At 27.7% G+C, this 18,628-nt stretch overlaps 1 protein-coding gene across 2 annotated transcripts in view; it reads left to right on the forward strand.

Moving 5' to 3' along the window:
* The first annotated feature begins 3,828 nt into the window (after positions 1-3,828).
* LOC109605746 (RNA-binding protein fusilli) overlaps positions 3,829-18,628 on the forward strand; it is a 42,210-nt gene continuing 27,410 nt past the window's right edge. Inside the window, exon 1 of one of the 2 annotated variants that reach the window (XM_049961700.1) lies at positions 3,829-4,605. In XM_049961700.1, coding sequence (XP_049817657.1) covers positions 4,456-4,605 — 150 coding nt within the window. In that variant the 5' untranslated portion in view covers positions 3,829-4,455. The remainder of the gene's footprint in view (positions 4,606-18,628) is intronic. The other variant, XM_049961701.1, reaches the window with a different exon arrangement.

Consider the following 18,628-nt stretch of genomic DNA (forward strand, 5'->3'; position numbering starts at 1 on the left):
TAAATAAGTTATGTTGTGACAGATTTTTTATTTTGAGTCTTTAATAAAAATATTGTAAGCAATGTGTAATTTATTGGCAAAAATTAGTTTTTACATTAAACTTACATTATTTTTATAATAGTATAATAAATAATATAATTTAGGTTCAGATTAAATCAAGCATATCCACTTATTTTGTTAGATTTCTTAATTTAAGCTGATTTTTAATTATAAATATTGTAAATAATATCATCTGCGGTTCTACAACACTAACTGAAACGGGAGTATGTGTGGGTGCCCGGTTCTGAATGAACCCTGAAACAAACTGGTACCTCCAATAATAATTTCTTAAATTTTTCAAAAATAAATTGATGCTTATATGTTGGTAGCATAAGAGTCATTCAAATTCCCCAGCAGAGTTACAAATGTTACTTATATATGAACTCCTCTCGAAGAGCTCATCTTCTTGAACATTGGTTCAATGGCCTTCTTGTGTTGATGCATGCAGATTTGCATTTGATGGACGACAAAATGATCCTTCCTGCAATTACGTAACTAAAAGTGCATAAGATGAAGCGGACTAACCCGCCGAGCATGGGATAAATGCTGTTGTTTATTGATATTATTTATAATTATTATGATGCACGTATCACCGTTATGCGTGTGTTTGCATGCCGGAGTATTAAGTTATGTTCTGATGCTGAAAATCAATTCAATTATACGGTTGTCGAGTTACTGGTGTGTTTTACAGTTGCGAGAATTTTATGGGATAAACAACATACTGAAGTGTTTTAGTGCTTAAGATGCGTGTTTGTTGATTGATACAACCTGGTGTCAGTCATTTGATTAGTTGATAAGGGAATGTTATCTCTAGTAATGTAATCATGAGTCGTTAGTCTCACACTGCAAATATTGATACACCTTTTTTTATTACATCCGTCCCTGGTAAAAATTATTGATTAAGATAAATTTAATATTTTAAATCAACATTGAAGTGAAAATTTGCAAAACTCCAGCAATAATTATGGTACACTGAGATTATCATGGTCAAGCAAGATTTGCTTTTTGCTTCTTCATCAATACTTCCCCAGTTACCTAACAGAATCATAATCGTAAAATTAAATTAGTAGTTGCCATGGATTTCTAACAAGAGGAAATCCTACTTCGAGTACATCAAGTGGGGTTGATTTTAATAAAATGTTTCAATAATATTGTAAATTTTGACGTTCACACAAACAGATAGCAGTTAGGTAGGTAACATATATTTTAATTCATTGGATATAATCATGAAGAAATAAAAGGATAAAGGAACGTCCATCTTTTCACATGAATGATGATGGTTTCCTTTTCTTAAAAGCTTACAGTTAAAAGGAAATTGTATATTGAAAATATGATGGATTTGTTAGTGGCAATTGTAGACGTGTTTGAAATGTCGTGAGTTCATCATTATTAATATATTCATAGCCAGTTAAAGAAATTATTAATTATACATTAAATCAAATCAATCAAGTGGACAGTGAATAAAATGTTGATGATAATTGCGCAGACAAAACAGTGACCACGTTGGATTGATGGGGTAATAAATAATTGATGGTTGCACTGAAGCTGCCACAATATCTTTGAACATGTGGCAGTCTTTGAAGGCCCAAATTTGTGATTACTGATCTTGTCCTTTGAGTTTCTTTCCAAAATCATTCACAATTGGAGAACATTTTTAGAATCAAGCAATTTTGAATTATTTTACAGTCAAAACATAACCGTCAATCAATATCAAAATGATCAGTATTATGTAGAAAATAATAATAATGATAATAATAATGATAATGGTGAGATTCTAAAAGCAACTCCATTTTATTTTTCTCTTATATTATGTTGGAAATTGGAAGTTCAGTATTCCAATTGATGTTCCACGCTGTATAAGCCATTGATTTTCTCTTGTAATATTAAAACAGCTTCGTCGCGATACCCACAAGCACATGACTTTCTTCAAAGCAGTCACGACAATATCTTACAATTAGAATGGTTTTGGTCTTGATGTAATTATACTAAATGACCATCATACCTTCATTAATCCAGTCAGTTTACCTCTCTCAGATTTATACTACTTCTGTATTAAATTTTACATATCCTAAAATTTTGAATAATTGTACATAATTTGTTGTCAAATTTGTCACGACGATTTAAAGAAAAATGATTCAGCATTACGTGGTAAAAATTTATTTTATTTTTTTGATTCTTAATTTATACATTCTGTTTTTTATTCAGAACTATACAGGCAGTTTCCATTCTTAACATATGACGTCCAATATTATTGGCAAATTGTTTGTTAATATTTGATGGCCATTATTTTGCCAAACTAAGAAACAAAAACAAAGAAGTAGGGAAGACTAGTTGTTGCCTGTTGAAGTGACACAATAACTTGAAGCGAGGACTGACAACACAGCATTCTGTTCTTGTCTTCGTCTTGCTCATTCGGTCAGCATCATCAAATAATTCATTTTCGTTTAACACAATTAGCCGTCTATTTGAAAAAGTCATTTAACAGACGAATATAAAGATGTAAATACCATTGTGCATTTTCTCATTTTATTTAACAACTTCTTCAGAATAATTTAAGGGCTACGTACATAGATTCAGTTACAAGTTACATTCTGGATTACATTTGTGGATATGGGCACATTTACGTAAAATATCAACTCTTTTATACCTTTACATTGCACTCGGCTTTTTTTGCATCTCTTCTTCAAAAAAGCCTACAAAGACTAACGAAATTTATTTAGTATCAACAGCACGTGCTACGTTTATCTCACAAAGATGCGTCATGTTGATTTAACTTGATGTTTGATACTGACCTTTCCCAGTGCTTCCAAAGTTGTTTTAAACAAACTTAAATGTATATGTGACACAAATTTTACTTTTTTTTGTTTTTACTTTTGCTTCATTTTTGCTTTAATTTCTAAAGATAATAGAACAATTCTTGTACTGAGCATCCAGATATACTTAAAAAACATTAAGCACTTACTTACTTAGGTAATATATGTACAGTCATATGAACGTAGTAAAAATATTATGAGGATAAAAATAGAATACCTACATTTATTTGCTATTCTTTTCCTACCCAAAGGAATGGCACGTGCCAGTTTTATCTTATAAATACTCTTATCGGGGCGACTGTGAAATCGACCTTTTTTAATGACTTTAAAGTTACTTCAAAAAAAAGATGTTAATTTGGAAACATAGGAAAGACTTGGTGTTTCTATGCAGATAAAAATACTTCCACTTAAAAAGATATTGTTTAAGGTCTTTATATTTCATTTAATAAGGTCCTAATTTGGTTCCAAAAACTATTTACAATGATCACCAAGAAAGTGGAAAGGAAACATTTTGGAAAACGTTACGTTAGTGGAGTAATTTAATTAAAAGACGGCGTAAGTGTACGGCGTGGATCTATGTAGATGTCCCCATATCAAAAAGACCGTTGATAAGGAGATAAGGAAACGTTATCTCACACACACAGTACCTTCGACAGACTCGAAGTAATATCAGCGTGTACCGCATATGGTGCTCATCTGTCGATGATGTAATTTAAAATTGCTTTTGAATCAAATCTGTTTTTTAGGAATCAAGAGCAATGATATTCATTGCAGTCTAGTCCTGTCAAATAGAATAGCGTGCGAGACGAAGGGAGCAACGAGTTTGGTTGTGAATGACTCTTGAATTGAAATGGGTAAAAAGAAGCAACATGCGGCGACCGTACAGAGTTGTCTAATTATATAACGATAGAATATGCGGCTGGAATACAGTTAGTTACCTTGCTATAGACTGTACACAAAACGCGCTGCGATTGGTTCACCGCTCAGGTAGAACCAGTCTTCGGTGCCCCTTCATAACGAGCACTGGGAAATTGAGGCTACGAGATACCTGTACAACAAAATTACTCGAAAACTTCACCGACAGTTACTTGTCAAACGTTGGAAGGCTGTGAACACAAACTCTGAACGATCGTAACGTGGATTATTCGGTCGCGAATTACATACCTGTTGAATGTGAACGAACAAACGTATTTTATTGTGTGCAGTGACAGTGCAAGGCAGTTTTATTATAAATTTTAGTTGTGTGATTTCTCGCCGGGGCCCGCTGTGTGTTGTTCCCCACAATTTTTTACATTTTTTTCCCTGCTGGAAAAACAGCTGTCGAACAAATTTCCAAAACTCAAACTCTTCATAGTCATTACTCTAACTGTTGTGATATTTTACTTAATAAGTTAAGCTAATATTAAATCTGTGATTTAAACCTAAATCTTCAACGATAAGATATCGCCGTACAAGTCACGGCAAACGCAACCCAAAACACGCATTTTCCGAGCTTTTACTGGGCCCCATCGAACAGGTGTCACGTGGCAAACATGTCGGATTGTTTATAATTTATTCGGATAAGAAAAAAAAAATTAACAGAAACAGACACGGATTAACACAAATGAGCATCAAGGGCCTAAACATGATCGGACCACATCACATATGCGTTTTGTACGTGGCCACTGCCGGTCTCCAGGGCCCACTCATGGGCTCCGACGAACAAGAAATCGTGCTTCTAATTTACGTGATAGTCGACGTTATACAAAATAAGGTAAGTGCATTTATAACAAACACCATCATCGCACATCTGCATCTTCCATTTACCCATTCGGAATGCGCATTGTTTTCCGGTGAAATCACCACGGCCTGATCACACCACCATTTTCCCCTTAATTAGTCGTTTCGTGAGGTCTCCAATCGAGAAAAGCGAGTCATTTAGTCAAAAAAGGACGGATCTCCGTTCGCGGTGAACTCCCTACGGGTCATATTAGCATCCAACCATGCTAAAATAACAAAATTGGAGGCTCCGCCTCGGTCTTGTTTTCTATCTTCCTTCGCATCGCCACAATGGCTATTTCGCTTTCTGTCTGACGCTAACGCTGTTAAATGTAATGCTCTTCAATGGCGTAGATTATAAGCGCGTTTTTTTCAATAGTCAAGAACTGATGTATTGTTTTGTACTAGAATCTTGGACCTGTCTTAGGTATTAATCATTTTCTTATTGTATCAAATTTTGTGTTGTTAATGGTTGGCAGGACGTAAGAATTCTTTCAGTAATTTGGGTACAGTCCGATGCACAACAAATTTTCACTACCACTGTCTCACACCACATTTTTTCCTTCACATTTTACTTCAGCGCCTTAATTATCTTTCTACAATTTTTAATGTTCAATATATTATACATCTAAAATTACATTAAAAATCCCACATCGCTTTATATGGAAAATTTCATTTTTTTTTTAAATTATTTAATATATATTTGATATTTTATGGTTTATATAAAAAGTAGAACATTAATTAATTAAGTTTTATATACTTTAAACAGTAATAATTAAAATGTTTAATATTTATATTATATATTTTTATAAATTATTTTCACAAAAACTATCTTGACAATTGATCTAATTTAGTTACTTATGATATGAAAGATAAAAAATAGATTTTTTGACTATCGAATAATAGTAATAGAATTTTTTTAATTAATTTTTGTAATGTATATTTTATTATTTCTTAAATTATTGGCATATAAACTACGTGGAAAAATATTTAATTGAGTTCAAGATAAACATTTTGTATGTCTTTCAAATAATGATAATTGAAATTTTATGATATGTACTTTATTATTTCTTAAATTATTTGCACATAAACTATTTTAGAAAATTCAGAAAAATTATTTAATTCAGTTTCTTCAGTTTTAAATATTAAAGGTAAATATTAAAAAATTTTTATATTATTTTTTAAATTATTTGTACATAAACTATTTAGAAAATATATTTAATTAAGTTTCTTCATTTTTTGAAAAATATTAACAATAAACATTTTGTCTTTCAAATAATGATTGAAATTTAGTAGTAATTTTTATAGTACATGTTTACATATATTTTTATATTACTTTTTAAATTATTGGTACATAAACTATTTAGAAAAATTATTTAATAGTTTCCAATTTCTTTAACAATATTAAAGGTAAAAGATAAATATTTATAATATTTGTTTATTATTTCTTAAATTATTTGCACATAAACTATGCAGAAAAAAAATTAATTCAATTTTTGAAACAAATATTAAAGGCAAAAGATAAAGTTTGTCAAATAATAATTGAAGTTTCACAATTAATGTTTATAATATTTGTTTATTATTTCTTAAAATAATTGCACATATACTTCAAATTAATTCAGATTCTTCAGATTTTTGAAAAATATTAATTATTTGCATATAAGTTGTTTAAAGTTGTTTAGAAAGATGATTTAAATCAGATTTCGAAAATTATTAAATGTAAATACATATACATAGACAACTTTTATTAAATTTCTTTGTGAATATGGAAAATTTTAGTTCTAATATATTTGATATTTGTTATTCAGTATTTTCGGCACAGTTGGGGACCTCTTTAATAAAATACACAAGCACTTTTTTCCAAAAATATAAATAAAACATGATTGTCACTAAAATAACTAGTATAAATTAGTATTTATTGATGATTTATTATTTAAGTAACTGATAAATATATTTTATATATATTTTTAATTTATTTATTAATAAACAATTACAGAATTTGGTGGTAAGTTATCAAAAATGTGCACATGAACATTACAGTTTATCAAGAAAATTTGAAACATTAAATAACAATTAAATATTGGTGCATTATCCTGCTTTAACTATTTGAAGTCTAGACTCATATAACAGATTAAACTCTATGGTTATACCTGTTTAATATTTATAATAAAATTATGAAGTAGTCACTGAGTAATTATCGGAAAGTTCTTGGAAAATCGATTTTAAAAACGGTTTTTATATATGCAAAATTTCCATTTTATTACATATTTGGTGCATAAGTAATACTATTTGCATATCAGTGTTGGGTTTTCTTTGAAATTCTGTAGTACTTGTAATTTTTTTGTTGGCCAGTAAGTGGATCATAATTTATTTAACATAATTATCTATTTATTACTCGAGTCCGAAGATAATATTTTATCATCGACAAATTTTAAGATAAGAGCTTTTTTTCTGACTGGTAATTACGACATTTAGCTACTGTACATCTCACACATTTTATTGCCGTTGTTAACACGGCAAACACGAATTCAAATTCATTTTTGTATTGCACAAGTCACGACTGTTTATTGTATCGAATGTATAGAAAAAAAAACGAAATCAAAATGGGAAGTCGTTACAAGTAAAGCATAAAATAAAGCTCATCTCTTCATTCACGCTCCTACGGTCAATCATAATGGATCACGATCTATTATAGGTGTTCCGCCGTGCCATCTCCAACATATGTCGGTATATTTATGAAAATAAAAAAAAGTTCTTCAAGAACAATGTACTTGAAATGTGTGGATAACATATTGAAGGCGAGGCCGAAGACTCGCACAAAAGACAGTTAAAAAATTCTTTGTGTATAATGAATTGGTCTAACTGTAATGATGTAAATGCGGTAACAGTAGATCATCGCCTGGAAATTGTTGGAATAATAACTATTTTAATGGCGAACGACACCGCGAGAAATTTTCAACAAACGTCAAATTCATTCCGGTGGATTATAATTACCAAGAATTGGTGATTACTTTGATTGTCTACCTGTTCTCTACACTTGTACACCTAATTATACGAAGACCGTATATGGAACAAGTGGACGATTACTTGGAAATGATTAGCTTCGGTCAACAATTTACCAAATGTTATAATGACTAGAAATAATTCAAATAAACATTTTTTAAGAAATTATGAGGATTTCTGTATCCGGAATATTCTGGCCGCAGGAATTCCGCTATAATTAATTTAGAAAAAGATCTCTATGTAAATAATTAATGCATTTTTAATTATTTATCATTAATTAAAATAATTAGTTTTGAACGGATTTGCAATCGCGTTTTGGTTCCGCTTCCACCAAGATAAATCTTCTGTTTTTGTAATATTTTTCACAATAAAACTTCGTCCGAGGAAATATTTATCAGGAAATATTCAGAATAGTATATTTAATTTGCTTGGTCGTCGCAAATAACTTTCTAAAATTATATTTTTAACGTCTGGCTAGAGTTTCTTTATCTTTTATTTAATTATTAAAGTAAAAACAATTTCTGTTGATAATATCATAATATAATTGTTGAAGATTATTATTATTTAGGATGTAGTGTCAATTTTATTATTTAATTGTCTTTTTTAATTATTTAAGAATATTTTAAATACAGCAAGGGCAATTTAATATGGGAACATCTCAGTAGGGTGCCTTTTATGGCATGCGTAGACTTTTTTGTTATTAATCATTGAAATCAAGTACTAAATGAAAACCTTGTAATGATTTAAATATCTTTTTCAAAATACCGGTCAAAAATGTATATTTTTGTCTAATTGTGATGATTCTCTAATATTCATATTTACTTTTTTTATCCCATATCACCACTTCTGTCAGTAGTTATCTGTTATTTGTACTATGACTATATAATTATTGTAGAATTTACTAATTTTATCACTTATTTATTTATCATTTATCAGCTAATATTGCAAGTGTGAAATCTCTAGATATATGGTAAGAACAATTGAAACACGTAAAATCTTCTGTTACTATTCAATAATTAGAAATTACAAAAAATATATTTTTAAAATTATTGATTGTTGCCATCATCATCATCAGTAATATACTTCATTTTTAATTAGAATTACACTTTTTCAATTATTTTTCATTATTTATTTTCAATTAGCCAGTAATTAGCATTCCTCTGAGTGGTAAAGGTGCAATAAGATTTCAAATCTACGAATGTAAACATAAATTAAAATGTTTTAAAATATTTATTTCTGTAGTTATTCAGGTATTAATAAATTAATAAATTTCCAATTTTGTTTGTTTGTCATTTCAGTTTGCCAACTTTCACGTATGCAATTATTCGTCATTAATTAATTTTATTTATTTTCAATATTTCAATTTTGTAAAATGATTTTATATCCTGTTGATAATTTCTTGTAAAATAATATAATTAAATTTTAAAGCCGTTTCTCTGTAATGAAAACCTGCGATTGATTAAAATGTTATAAAACCGGAGTCCAAAATTTGACATTACTTATACACAAGTTCAAGTTTCTCGTAGCCAAATTTGGTTAACGAATAACTGTCTAGTGTTCCATGTATTATATTAAAAACAGTAAAACCTTTTATCGTATATCAAAACCTTAATTACATTAATATAAAACATTCAATAAATAGAATTATAGAAGTCGACCTCCAAAACGAATCGAACAACCCCTTACACGATTTAACGCCGGATGTGACTGTACCGGAATTCTCACGATTCCTACCTACCCCAAAAACAATGGCCATTTACATAAATGAATAACCAAATGAAGGGAAAATAACGATCGTTTTATGCGAACAAAAAAAAAATATGCGATTTTTGTTAAATATTGATGGCCTTAATTAAAAATAAATTTAGTTGGTACATGGGTCAGTTTTATAATGACCGGGGCTTTTATGTTAATTAGAGGCGAGTATATATATATTTTTTGATTACATGCATGAGGAGCAACAGGTCACCGGAAGTTTGGCCGTTTCACGTCTCCGATAACATTTCGAAGCCGTGTATAATTTTCATTCACTGATTTAATACGGAGGGGTGCCTCTATGAATTATACAATGAATACTCAATTTTCAAGAGAGATTTTGTTTTGATAACCCCCTTTATTAGTTTCGACAGTCAATTTGGAGAAATGTCGTGTTTTCATATCTTATATTTAATACTGAAGAGTTATTTAATTCAGAATTATCAGTTTGCCTTTAATATTTAATGTAAAATTAAACATTTTGAAATTGAAATTTGAATGTTTCAATTTATTATCTTGTAATTATCAGCCATTCTTTCTTTCAGCTGATAGTTTAAATTGTTTATATGTGATTATATTTATTTAATAATAAAAGCTTCTTTAAAACATTAAGAATTTTCAGTTTGCCTTTAACATTCAATGTATAATTTTTGCGCATTAAATTAAAATTTGTATGTTTCAATCAGCCATCTTGTAATTATTAGCAATTCCTTCGTTCATTTTATTATTGTTGCTCCATCAAGAAGTGTGCAGGACATTCCATCTTTCATTCTTCAGCATGGCCGGTGTTTGAGTAACTGTTCAAGAGCTGTGCCCAGTTTACGTTAGGACACTCGGTGTCATTTAACTCCAGCATCCGCGCCGGGGCCGGTCCCAGGCGCAATCAATCAAAAACCATTCCCGCACTAAACCTGTTTTCTAATTCACTTGTTACGAGATCGAGATTCACATTTCGAAACTGTGAAAATCTTTTATCTATGTGACGTGAGACACTTCAAAATTGCTGCGCATCATAATTTTCGTTATTTATCATCTTTGGTTAATTGTTTGTCCACAATTTATAAATAACTAATAACTGGTTTGTGAAGTAACCGATTTTGAGGTTTCTGCACACGTTTTTGACATAAAAGTAATTGTTGATGGTTCCCTATGGATGGAACTTTCACGGGCCGTTTAATGTGATTTATGTATAAACATGCACTGCGGTAAATTTTAGGAAACTTGCATAATAAATTTGTCTATTTTATTGGCAGATGCATCTAATTATTTGTTAAGGTTAATACGAGAATTTTAAAATAACACAGGTGGATGTCAAGTAACTTAAATCTTCAAATTTTTATGAAAATTAAAGTTTTTAAATCATAATTTCATTAAATTAGTATTTTTTAAAAATATTTGTATATTTTACAAAAATTAATACGTGATTTTTAAAATAAAATTCACGTTTGAAATATCTTAAATATTAAATATATCGAAATATTTCACGTTAAAAGAAAAATATTGGAGTGTTTAAATATTTGAAGCGCTTTAAGTTTTCTTGTTCAGTTTTATAACAAAAATTAGACTTTAAACCGTATTTTCATAAAATTAGTATTTTTAAAAACTTTAATTTTTAAAGATTAATTCAGTTTAAAGTTTTAAAATAACATTAAATTTTTTTAAGTTTTCTCATTTAGTTTTTTAACAAATATCAAGTATTTAAACCATAATAATTAAACCATAATAATTATCCAATTAATATTTTTAAATATAATTCTTATGTTTTCCTTGAGTTAATACGATAATTTTAAAATAAGATTCATATTTGAAATATATTAAATTTTCAAATTACACTTTTAAAGAAAAATATTAATTTTTAAATATTTTATATGATTTAAGTTTTTTTATTGATCTTTTTAATGAAAATCAAAAAGTCTTTAAACCATATTTTCATAAAATTAGTATTTTAAAAAAAATATTTTTATATTTTCTAAAGATTAATATAGAAGTTTTAAAATAACATTCATATTTGAAATAACTTTTCTTATTGAGCTTTTTAACAAAAAACAAAAAGTGTTTAAACCATATACTTATAAAATTAATATTTTTATTACAGATTTAAATATTTTAAATGATTTAAGTTAAGTCTTTAAATCATATTTCATAAAATTAGTATTTTTAAAAAATATTATAATATTAATATTTGAAATGATTTATTGAACTTATTAACAAAAATGAAAAAAATGTTTTAACCATATTTTTATAAAATCGATATTTTTGAACAATATTTTTCCATGAGTTTTTTATTTGTTTTATATTTAGAATATTTCATATAACTCTATTAGAGCTTTTAAATATTTGAAATGATTCAAATTTTTTTATCAAAAATCAAAGAGTCTTTTAACCATATTTTTATAAAATTAATATTAAATATTAAATAATATTTGTACTTCCCAAGGATTAATACAAGAATTTTGTAATTTGTGTAAATTATAAAAAATTAGTTTTTAATTAATATTTTATATTAACATTTTCTAAGAATCTATACGAGAATTTAATAATATTTTAGAAAAATATAAAAATCTTCAAATTATAATTTTATTATTTTTTTATACAATCCAATCTGATAAAAATTATAACAATATTTCATGCGTCAGGGTTTTAACACTATTTACATGACATATAACAACATGTCTAGGTTTTTATTAAGTATTTAAAGCACATTTACACTAGAATTATTATTTTTAAAAATGTTTACATTTCAAACAATGTGAATGTATCGATAAAACCGTATTTATAGTATGATTTATTTATAGAAATTATGCATTTTCCATTATAACGCACATTTAGTTAATAATTGTTACACGCATTAAAATGCGTAAATTTTTGACATAACTTACTCGATACGAGTTTTTTAAATTATGCGTTTTTAACACGTTCGACACTGTTAATATTATTTAAATTCTATCGAATTTATTCATGCATTTTTTAAACGACGTAAGTGAATATATTTAAGGTAAAAATGTTTATTGTAATGCATAATTAATTCAGTGCATCTTCAAAAAAACCTATAAAATGAATAAGTTATTTAAATGGTATGTACGAATATTAATAAATTTTTATTTGTCATGCCTCACGTTCTATATACCTAGTAATTAATGAACTGGTTTGAGGTACACTAATTTTTTTATAACCTTCCTATTTAGTTGTTATCAAAACAATTTTTTGTGCAAGTTTTGTGTTTTTTTCATAACAGAATATCGTTTAAATATTTATAAATCAAAAAAATCATTTTGAATTTTTTAATTGAAATTTAATATGTCTAAAATTTTTGACATGGTACATGGTACTTTTTTTGTTGTGATTAAATTGTTAAAGATTTTTTTGATGGTTTTTAAAATGTTATGCCTGAATTGTACCATTAAAAACCTACAATTTATGCGATAAGCCGTCATTAAAATTCAAGAGAAGTTTAATTTATACAACATTAAACTAATGAAATTTAATAAAAATTTTTTTTTCAAATTATGTATGTCGTGAATATCTCCACAAATCATTTTTATTGTTTATTGGTAAAACCTACCTTTTGCATATTTTTAACTTAATTCTTATCAGCCATTAATGTATGACCTTTCGAACGTATTGTAAAAAGTGTTGGTAAAGAAAAACAATTTATACGAATATTCATTTTCTTAAAAAGAACTTAAAGTTTATGACATCGTGGATTTTAATTTGCTGCACATCATATAACTTTAATACGAGTTATGTGTGTAATAATGTAAGAGTAATTTTTGAATATCTTACGTCGAACGACCAGGTACAAAGTTTATATAAGATTACTTCTATGTATACGTATCTACACACGTTTTTTAATATTTGTTTGGGACATGAATTATTACGCATTAACTAAATATGTGACATAACTGCCCCACATAATTAACCACCGTTCCTTTTTTATTTCTTCGAATATTAATTGACATTATATCATTTGTTAATTAAAACGGGGCGAAACTGACGGTTTTTAAACCGCATACTTATTCAAACAGATAACGTGGTTTTCTTGACGATTTTTGTTTAAAACGAATTGAAAGTGTTAAGCGGTTTCGTTTTTTTTTTCTCGTTAGCATTTTACAGGCCAATTTTATCGACTGCAACCTATTAAAATTTATAAACATCGCTTTCATACGCGCTTATCACAAATGCAAATTTCCATAGTCCATTCAAACGGTCGACCGCGCTTCATATTCTCGTATAAAATGCAAAAAAAAACGCGTCGCGTCGAACACAATTTTAATTGGAGTTTCGACGGATGTATTTTTCGTAATCCGTGATCGATTACACTGTTGTTACAAAATAACGTCTGCCGGTTTCTGAAATGTAATTCTGGTATGAATAATTAATAATTGTTGTGAAACTGCAGTATGCATTATGGATGATGAAAACCGAAAGAAACTGCCGGTTTTGTTTTGACGTTTGACCCGGTCACAGTCAAATTCATCAATTATATTGCGATACAATTGGACAAATACGAAATTGATATGAAAATTAGTCAATTTGATTAATTAATTTTATTTATTAATACGTCATTCTAGTCTTGACCAATTCAATTTAAATAAAACTAGTAATTTAAATTAATCAATTAAATTAAATAAACAAAACAACTGCATAAAAAATTTTTCCTACCGAAAAATAGCCGAAAACGTAAATTGTTCGAAGACAGTAGTCGGAAATACAGTAAAATATAAGCCTCAAACGAAAAGGTGAAGACGAAAGGCCAAAATAATGACGAATATTGAACGAATCATTACGAGATTTGTAAATAAAAATTTTTCATCGTCAAAACACATTAAAATTGAATTTACTTTGAGCTTTTACAAGAATAGTTCAAAAAGTGAAAAGGCCGATTCCTATTGAAGCCAAACGTTAAAAAACGGTTACAATTTGATAAAGGTCGTGCACAGTGGTCTGTAGAGAAATAGCACAATATTTTTTGTTTAGATGAGGCCAAATGTAATTTGTTTCATCCCGATTGTGGAACTTAACATGTCCGTAGGCTGCACAACAATACGTTCAAGTCGCAGTTTACGATTAAAACAGTCAAAACACGGAGGTGGATCTATTATGGTAAAGGGATGCTTTTCCTATCAAGGTGTCGGTCCAACATACCGTGTTATCGAAATGATGACAACAGTGTCTTACTGTAATGTGTTAAGTAGGACTATAGTATGTTGTTATATTCTGATGACAATATGCGACTGCGATGGATGTTTCAACAAGACAACGATCGAAACATACATCGAAGGTGGCAAAAAAGTGGTTTTCTGACAATAAAGTTCAGCTTTTAAACTAACCTGTCCATGTTTGGCAGTTATTAAAAATAGAGGCTTAGCAACTAAGTACTATGGTAAATACATTAAAGAAATCCAATCAAATATATACATTTTAGGCATTTCTGAAATTGTTCCTGATTTATTTCCCCATGAAAATTTAAAGAACTTTATAAATCAAATTTTTTTTAAAGGAATTTGCAATATTTTTTTTTACTTTTTGTACACTAGGAACATAAGAGTACTTAAATACTCCTTTCATTTGTTTAATTTGTAGTTTTTCTGTATATCGACAAGGTCCTCACATTTTCACATCACTGTATATTTAAAAAAAGTAAAAACTAAACTATTAAATTAAACAAAAATAAAATTAACCATTAAATAAATAAATAAATAAATAAAACCAGTAATTTAAATATATAAATAAAATTTAAAAATTACAATTTACCCTATAATATAAAAAAATAAAATTAATAATTTAAATCAACAAAATTTATTAAGTTCATAAAATTTAAATTAACTAATTAAATAAAAAAAAGGATTTATAAAATTTAAAATATTAAAATTAAAAAAATATTAATTTATAAAATTTAAAATATTAAAATTAACAAAAACAATTAAAAAAATTAGAATTTTTAATTTATCAAATAACGTAAAAAATAAAATTAAATAAATTCATAAAATTTAAATGAACCACCACAAATTTAAAAAAAAAAATTTTTATAAAATTTAAAATATCAAAATTAAATGTATAATTTAAAAAACTAAAATTAACAATTTAAATAAAATAAAATAAAATTAGTAATTTAAATTTATAAAAACAAATTAATCAGTTAAATTAAAAAAATAAATAAAATTAGTAATTTATTTATATAATTTATTAATTTTATTAATAAAAAATGAAACTAGTAATTAAAATTTGTAAAATTTAAAAAATTAAAATTAACTTACTAAAGAAAAATTACACCAGGTCCAGAATCGATTAGCAAAAACATCAGTTCCCGTTAAACGGTGTTTGATATGCAATACTAAAAACTGACACAACGACGATGAACGTTCAAGGAAATGATATAGTTTTTTTATCTGGTCGGTGGATAAGAAAAAAAGTCGAACATCAATAAAATGGCAAAGGCGGTTGGAGAGCACCGTTACATGGTTTCTCCGAACGAAAATTCTAATTCCATCGTGCGTACAGTTACACAAGAACTTCTCTCGTTCCATTCCATTTTTAATAAAAAACCAGATTCTCCGCTTTAGTCGAGCATGATTTCGAACCTGGAGGGCAGTCAATTAACACAACCGACTGATTGGTGACAATTTTTATTATTATAATATCAATTTTAATTCCATTGCCGCTGAAGAGTGTGTGTGGTAACATAGCTTCCTTCGTATCACGGTCCGGTACGTTGCGTGGTTTATAGTCAAAGATCAAACTACCAATTTACGAGAGAAGAAACTGTTCATAATAGATTTCAAAAATGAATAGGTCGTGTTCATTATCCCGATAATCATTTTCGTAATTTGACCTTTTCGTTTACACACATTTACATAGCCTATATGGTTTTTGAAATGTTTCATGATTATATTTTTCTAATGATACGCGGATCTTAAAATTAACACCTAATGTTTCTTTTGAAAACACGCACTATGAAGCTGTTCGAGTGAATAATTTCATACTCTCTTATATTCTTAAATTAATTTAACAGTAAGATTTACCTTCACTTGATGTAGAAAACAACAGTTGCAGAAGCAGGATTAGTGATTTTTGTAATCTGAGTGGTGAAAATTAATAAAAGTTAATTGATTTTAGTTCAATTTCACCTTTTCACATTTACGTAGTTGTATGACTTTTGAGAGATTTTTTCTTTTTTAGATCAGTCATTAAATTTACAACAATATTTCTTGTGAGGAATTATTTTTATTTTATGATAGGATCTTAATTCTCAAAATAATTTGAAATTAGAGTTTGCCTTCATTCTTTTTGAAGAATAAAAAACTACATATTTTTTGTCATTAAGAAAACATTCCTTATGAACAAAAGAAAATAGTGAAAATTAATAAAGAAAGAATTGTAAAAATATAAATTAATAGATTTTACTGCAAATTAGACCTTTTAATGTACATATATTTAACATAGCTTGAAAATCTTATTTGTTTTTCCCAAATCAAATGTTTGTTTTGAAACTTGTAGAATGAAATTGTATGGAAGAATAATTTTATATTCTGTTATCCCTCTTGAAAAATAAAACAGCAGAATGATACTACTGATTTTTAATTTCTTGGTAAAAAGTGAAAATTAAATCATTCCTTAAAAACAACAGAAAACAAGGAAAACTACTAAAAATAAAATTGTATAAAAAAATGGATTTTATTACAATTTAACCTTTTTATTTACACAATTTTCCTTGACTACATATTTTTTTAAAATATTATTATTTTCTCTTCAAAATCAAATGTGATTCGTAACATTAAGATCAAATATATTTTTTTTAAACTTTTATTGTAGAATGAAGTTCTAAGGAAAAATAATTTCATATTTTTTGTAGCATCTTAATTTTCAAATTTATTAGAAATTGGGATTACTGATTTTTAAATCTTTTAGTATATAATGAAAAAATATTAAATCATTCCTTAAAAACAATAGAAAACAGTGAAAACTAATAAAAATTAATGGATTTTAATACAATTTAACTTTTTCATTTACAAATTTCTACTCAACTTTATCATTTTTGAAAATTTTATTACTTACTATGTTTTAAACATATTTATGTCTATATTTAACTTGGAAATGGGGTTTTCAATCTATTGAAAAATAAAATAAAAAAATTTTAAATTTAATTGTAAGATGAAAAAATTAAATTAAAAAATAGTAAAAATTAATAAGGGGGACTTTTTACTACATTTTACTAATAACGGTATAAATGCAACTGAAATAAAACCAAAAAAAATTCGCCACGGCTTAAGTTATTAAATAATCTTCTTGTAAAATAATAATACTAAAACAATTAGGATTAAAATTTGTATACAAACTCAAGACTGATTCATTAATTGACCTTTTCTTGAAACATTCAGGCAATGAATGGTGCAATAACGGATTTAGACAACTAGTTAAATAGTTCAATATTTGTGACAAAAAATCCCAATAAAATGACGATTATACCTGGCCACATACCGGATATAACAAGTTTTGCTTAATTTGTTTATCCAGTTTGGCCGATCCGAGACGAAGGCACAACCGTAATGGCCGCCAGTCGATTAGCATAAGAATCTTATTAAAACAAATTCGTATTGGAATAACAGTATATTATGGCATTTGTGAATGTGTTCGAAACCAATTTGCATTGTCGCAGTGTTGCAAGGGAACATTTTCACAAACAAAAAGAAAAAAAAACAATGGCGGCATTTGCTGTTTCGTCCGAATGGAAAAATGCGACATGGGATCGGGCCTCCGCTTGGTTTTAACGTGTCGGCCGGACTGAATTACGTAAAAGCCATAATTACAGGACATGTCTCTGTATCAAGTTTTTAATGCGTTTTTCGCAATCGTCAACCTGTCGTGTACCCGTACCTTGTCCGGTTGCCCGGTCAAAGAAAAAAAGCGCTTCCAAACTAGAAATGCATGAAGGAACTGCGTCGAACGGACCGTGAGATATCCAACAATAAATTTTATTATTTGAATACAAATATAAATAGTGATCGGACACCGCCTCTACAAATTCATCAGTTTGGATCTTATTTCGATCACTTTTCAAATTGTTCTTTTTTGGTAGTGAGTTAAGGTCGCTTATGGGAAGTGTGGGCGCAAAATATACGAGTAGCTCTACCAATCGTTTTATTGGGTTGTTATTGTTAATTTTTCAATCTGAAAATATTCCTTGGTTAAATTCCGATATAAACTATTTACATCATACAATTAATAATTAGAATTAAATAATAATAATAAAATTAATGATC

This window comes from Aethina tumida, chromosome 1 (genome assembly GCF_024364675.1).
Source record: "Aethina tumida isolate Nest 87 chromosome 1, icAetTumi1.1, whole genome shotgun sequence".
Classification (NCBI taxonomy): Eukaryota; Metazoa; Arthropoda; class Insecta; order Coleoptera; family Nitidulidae; genus Aethina; species Aethina tumida.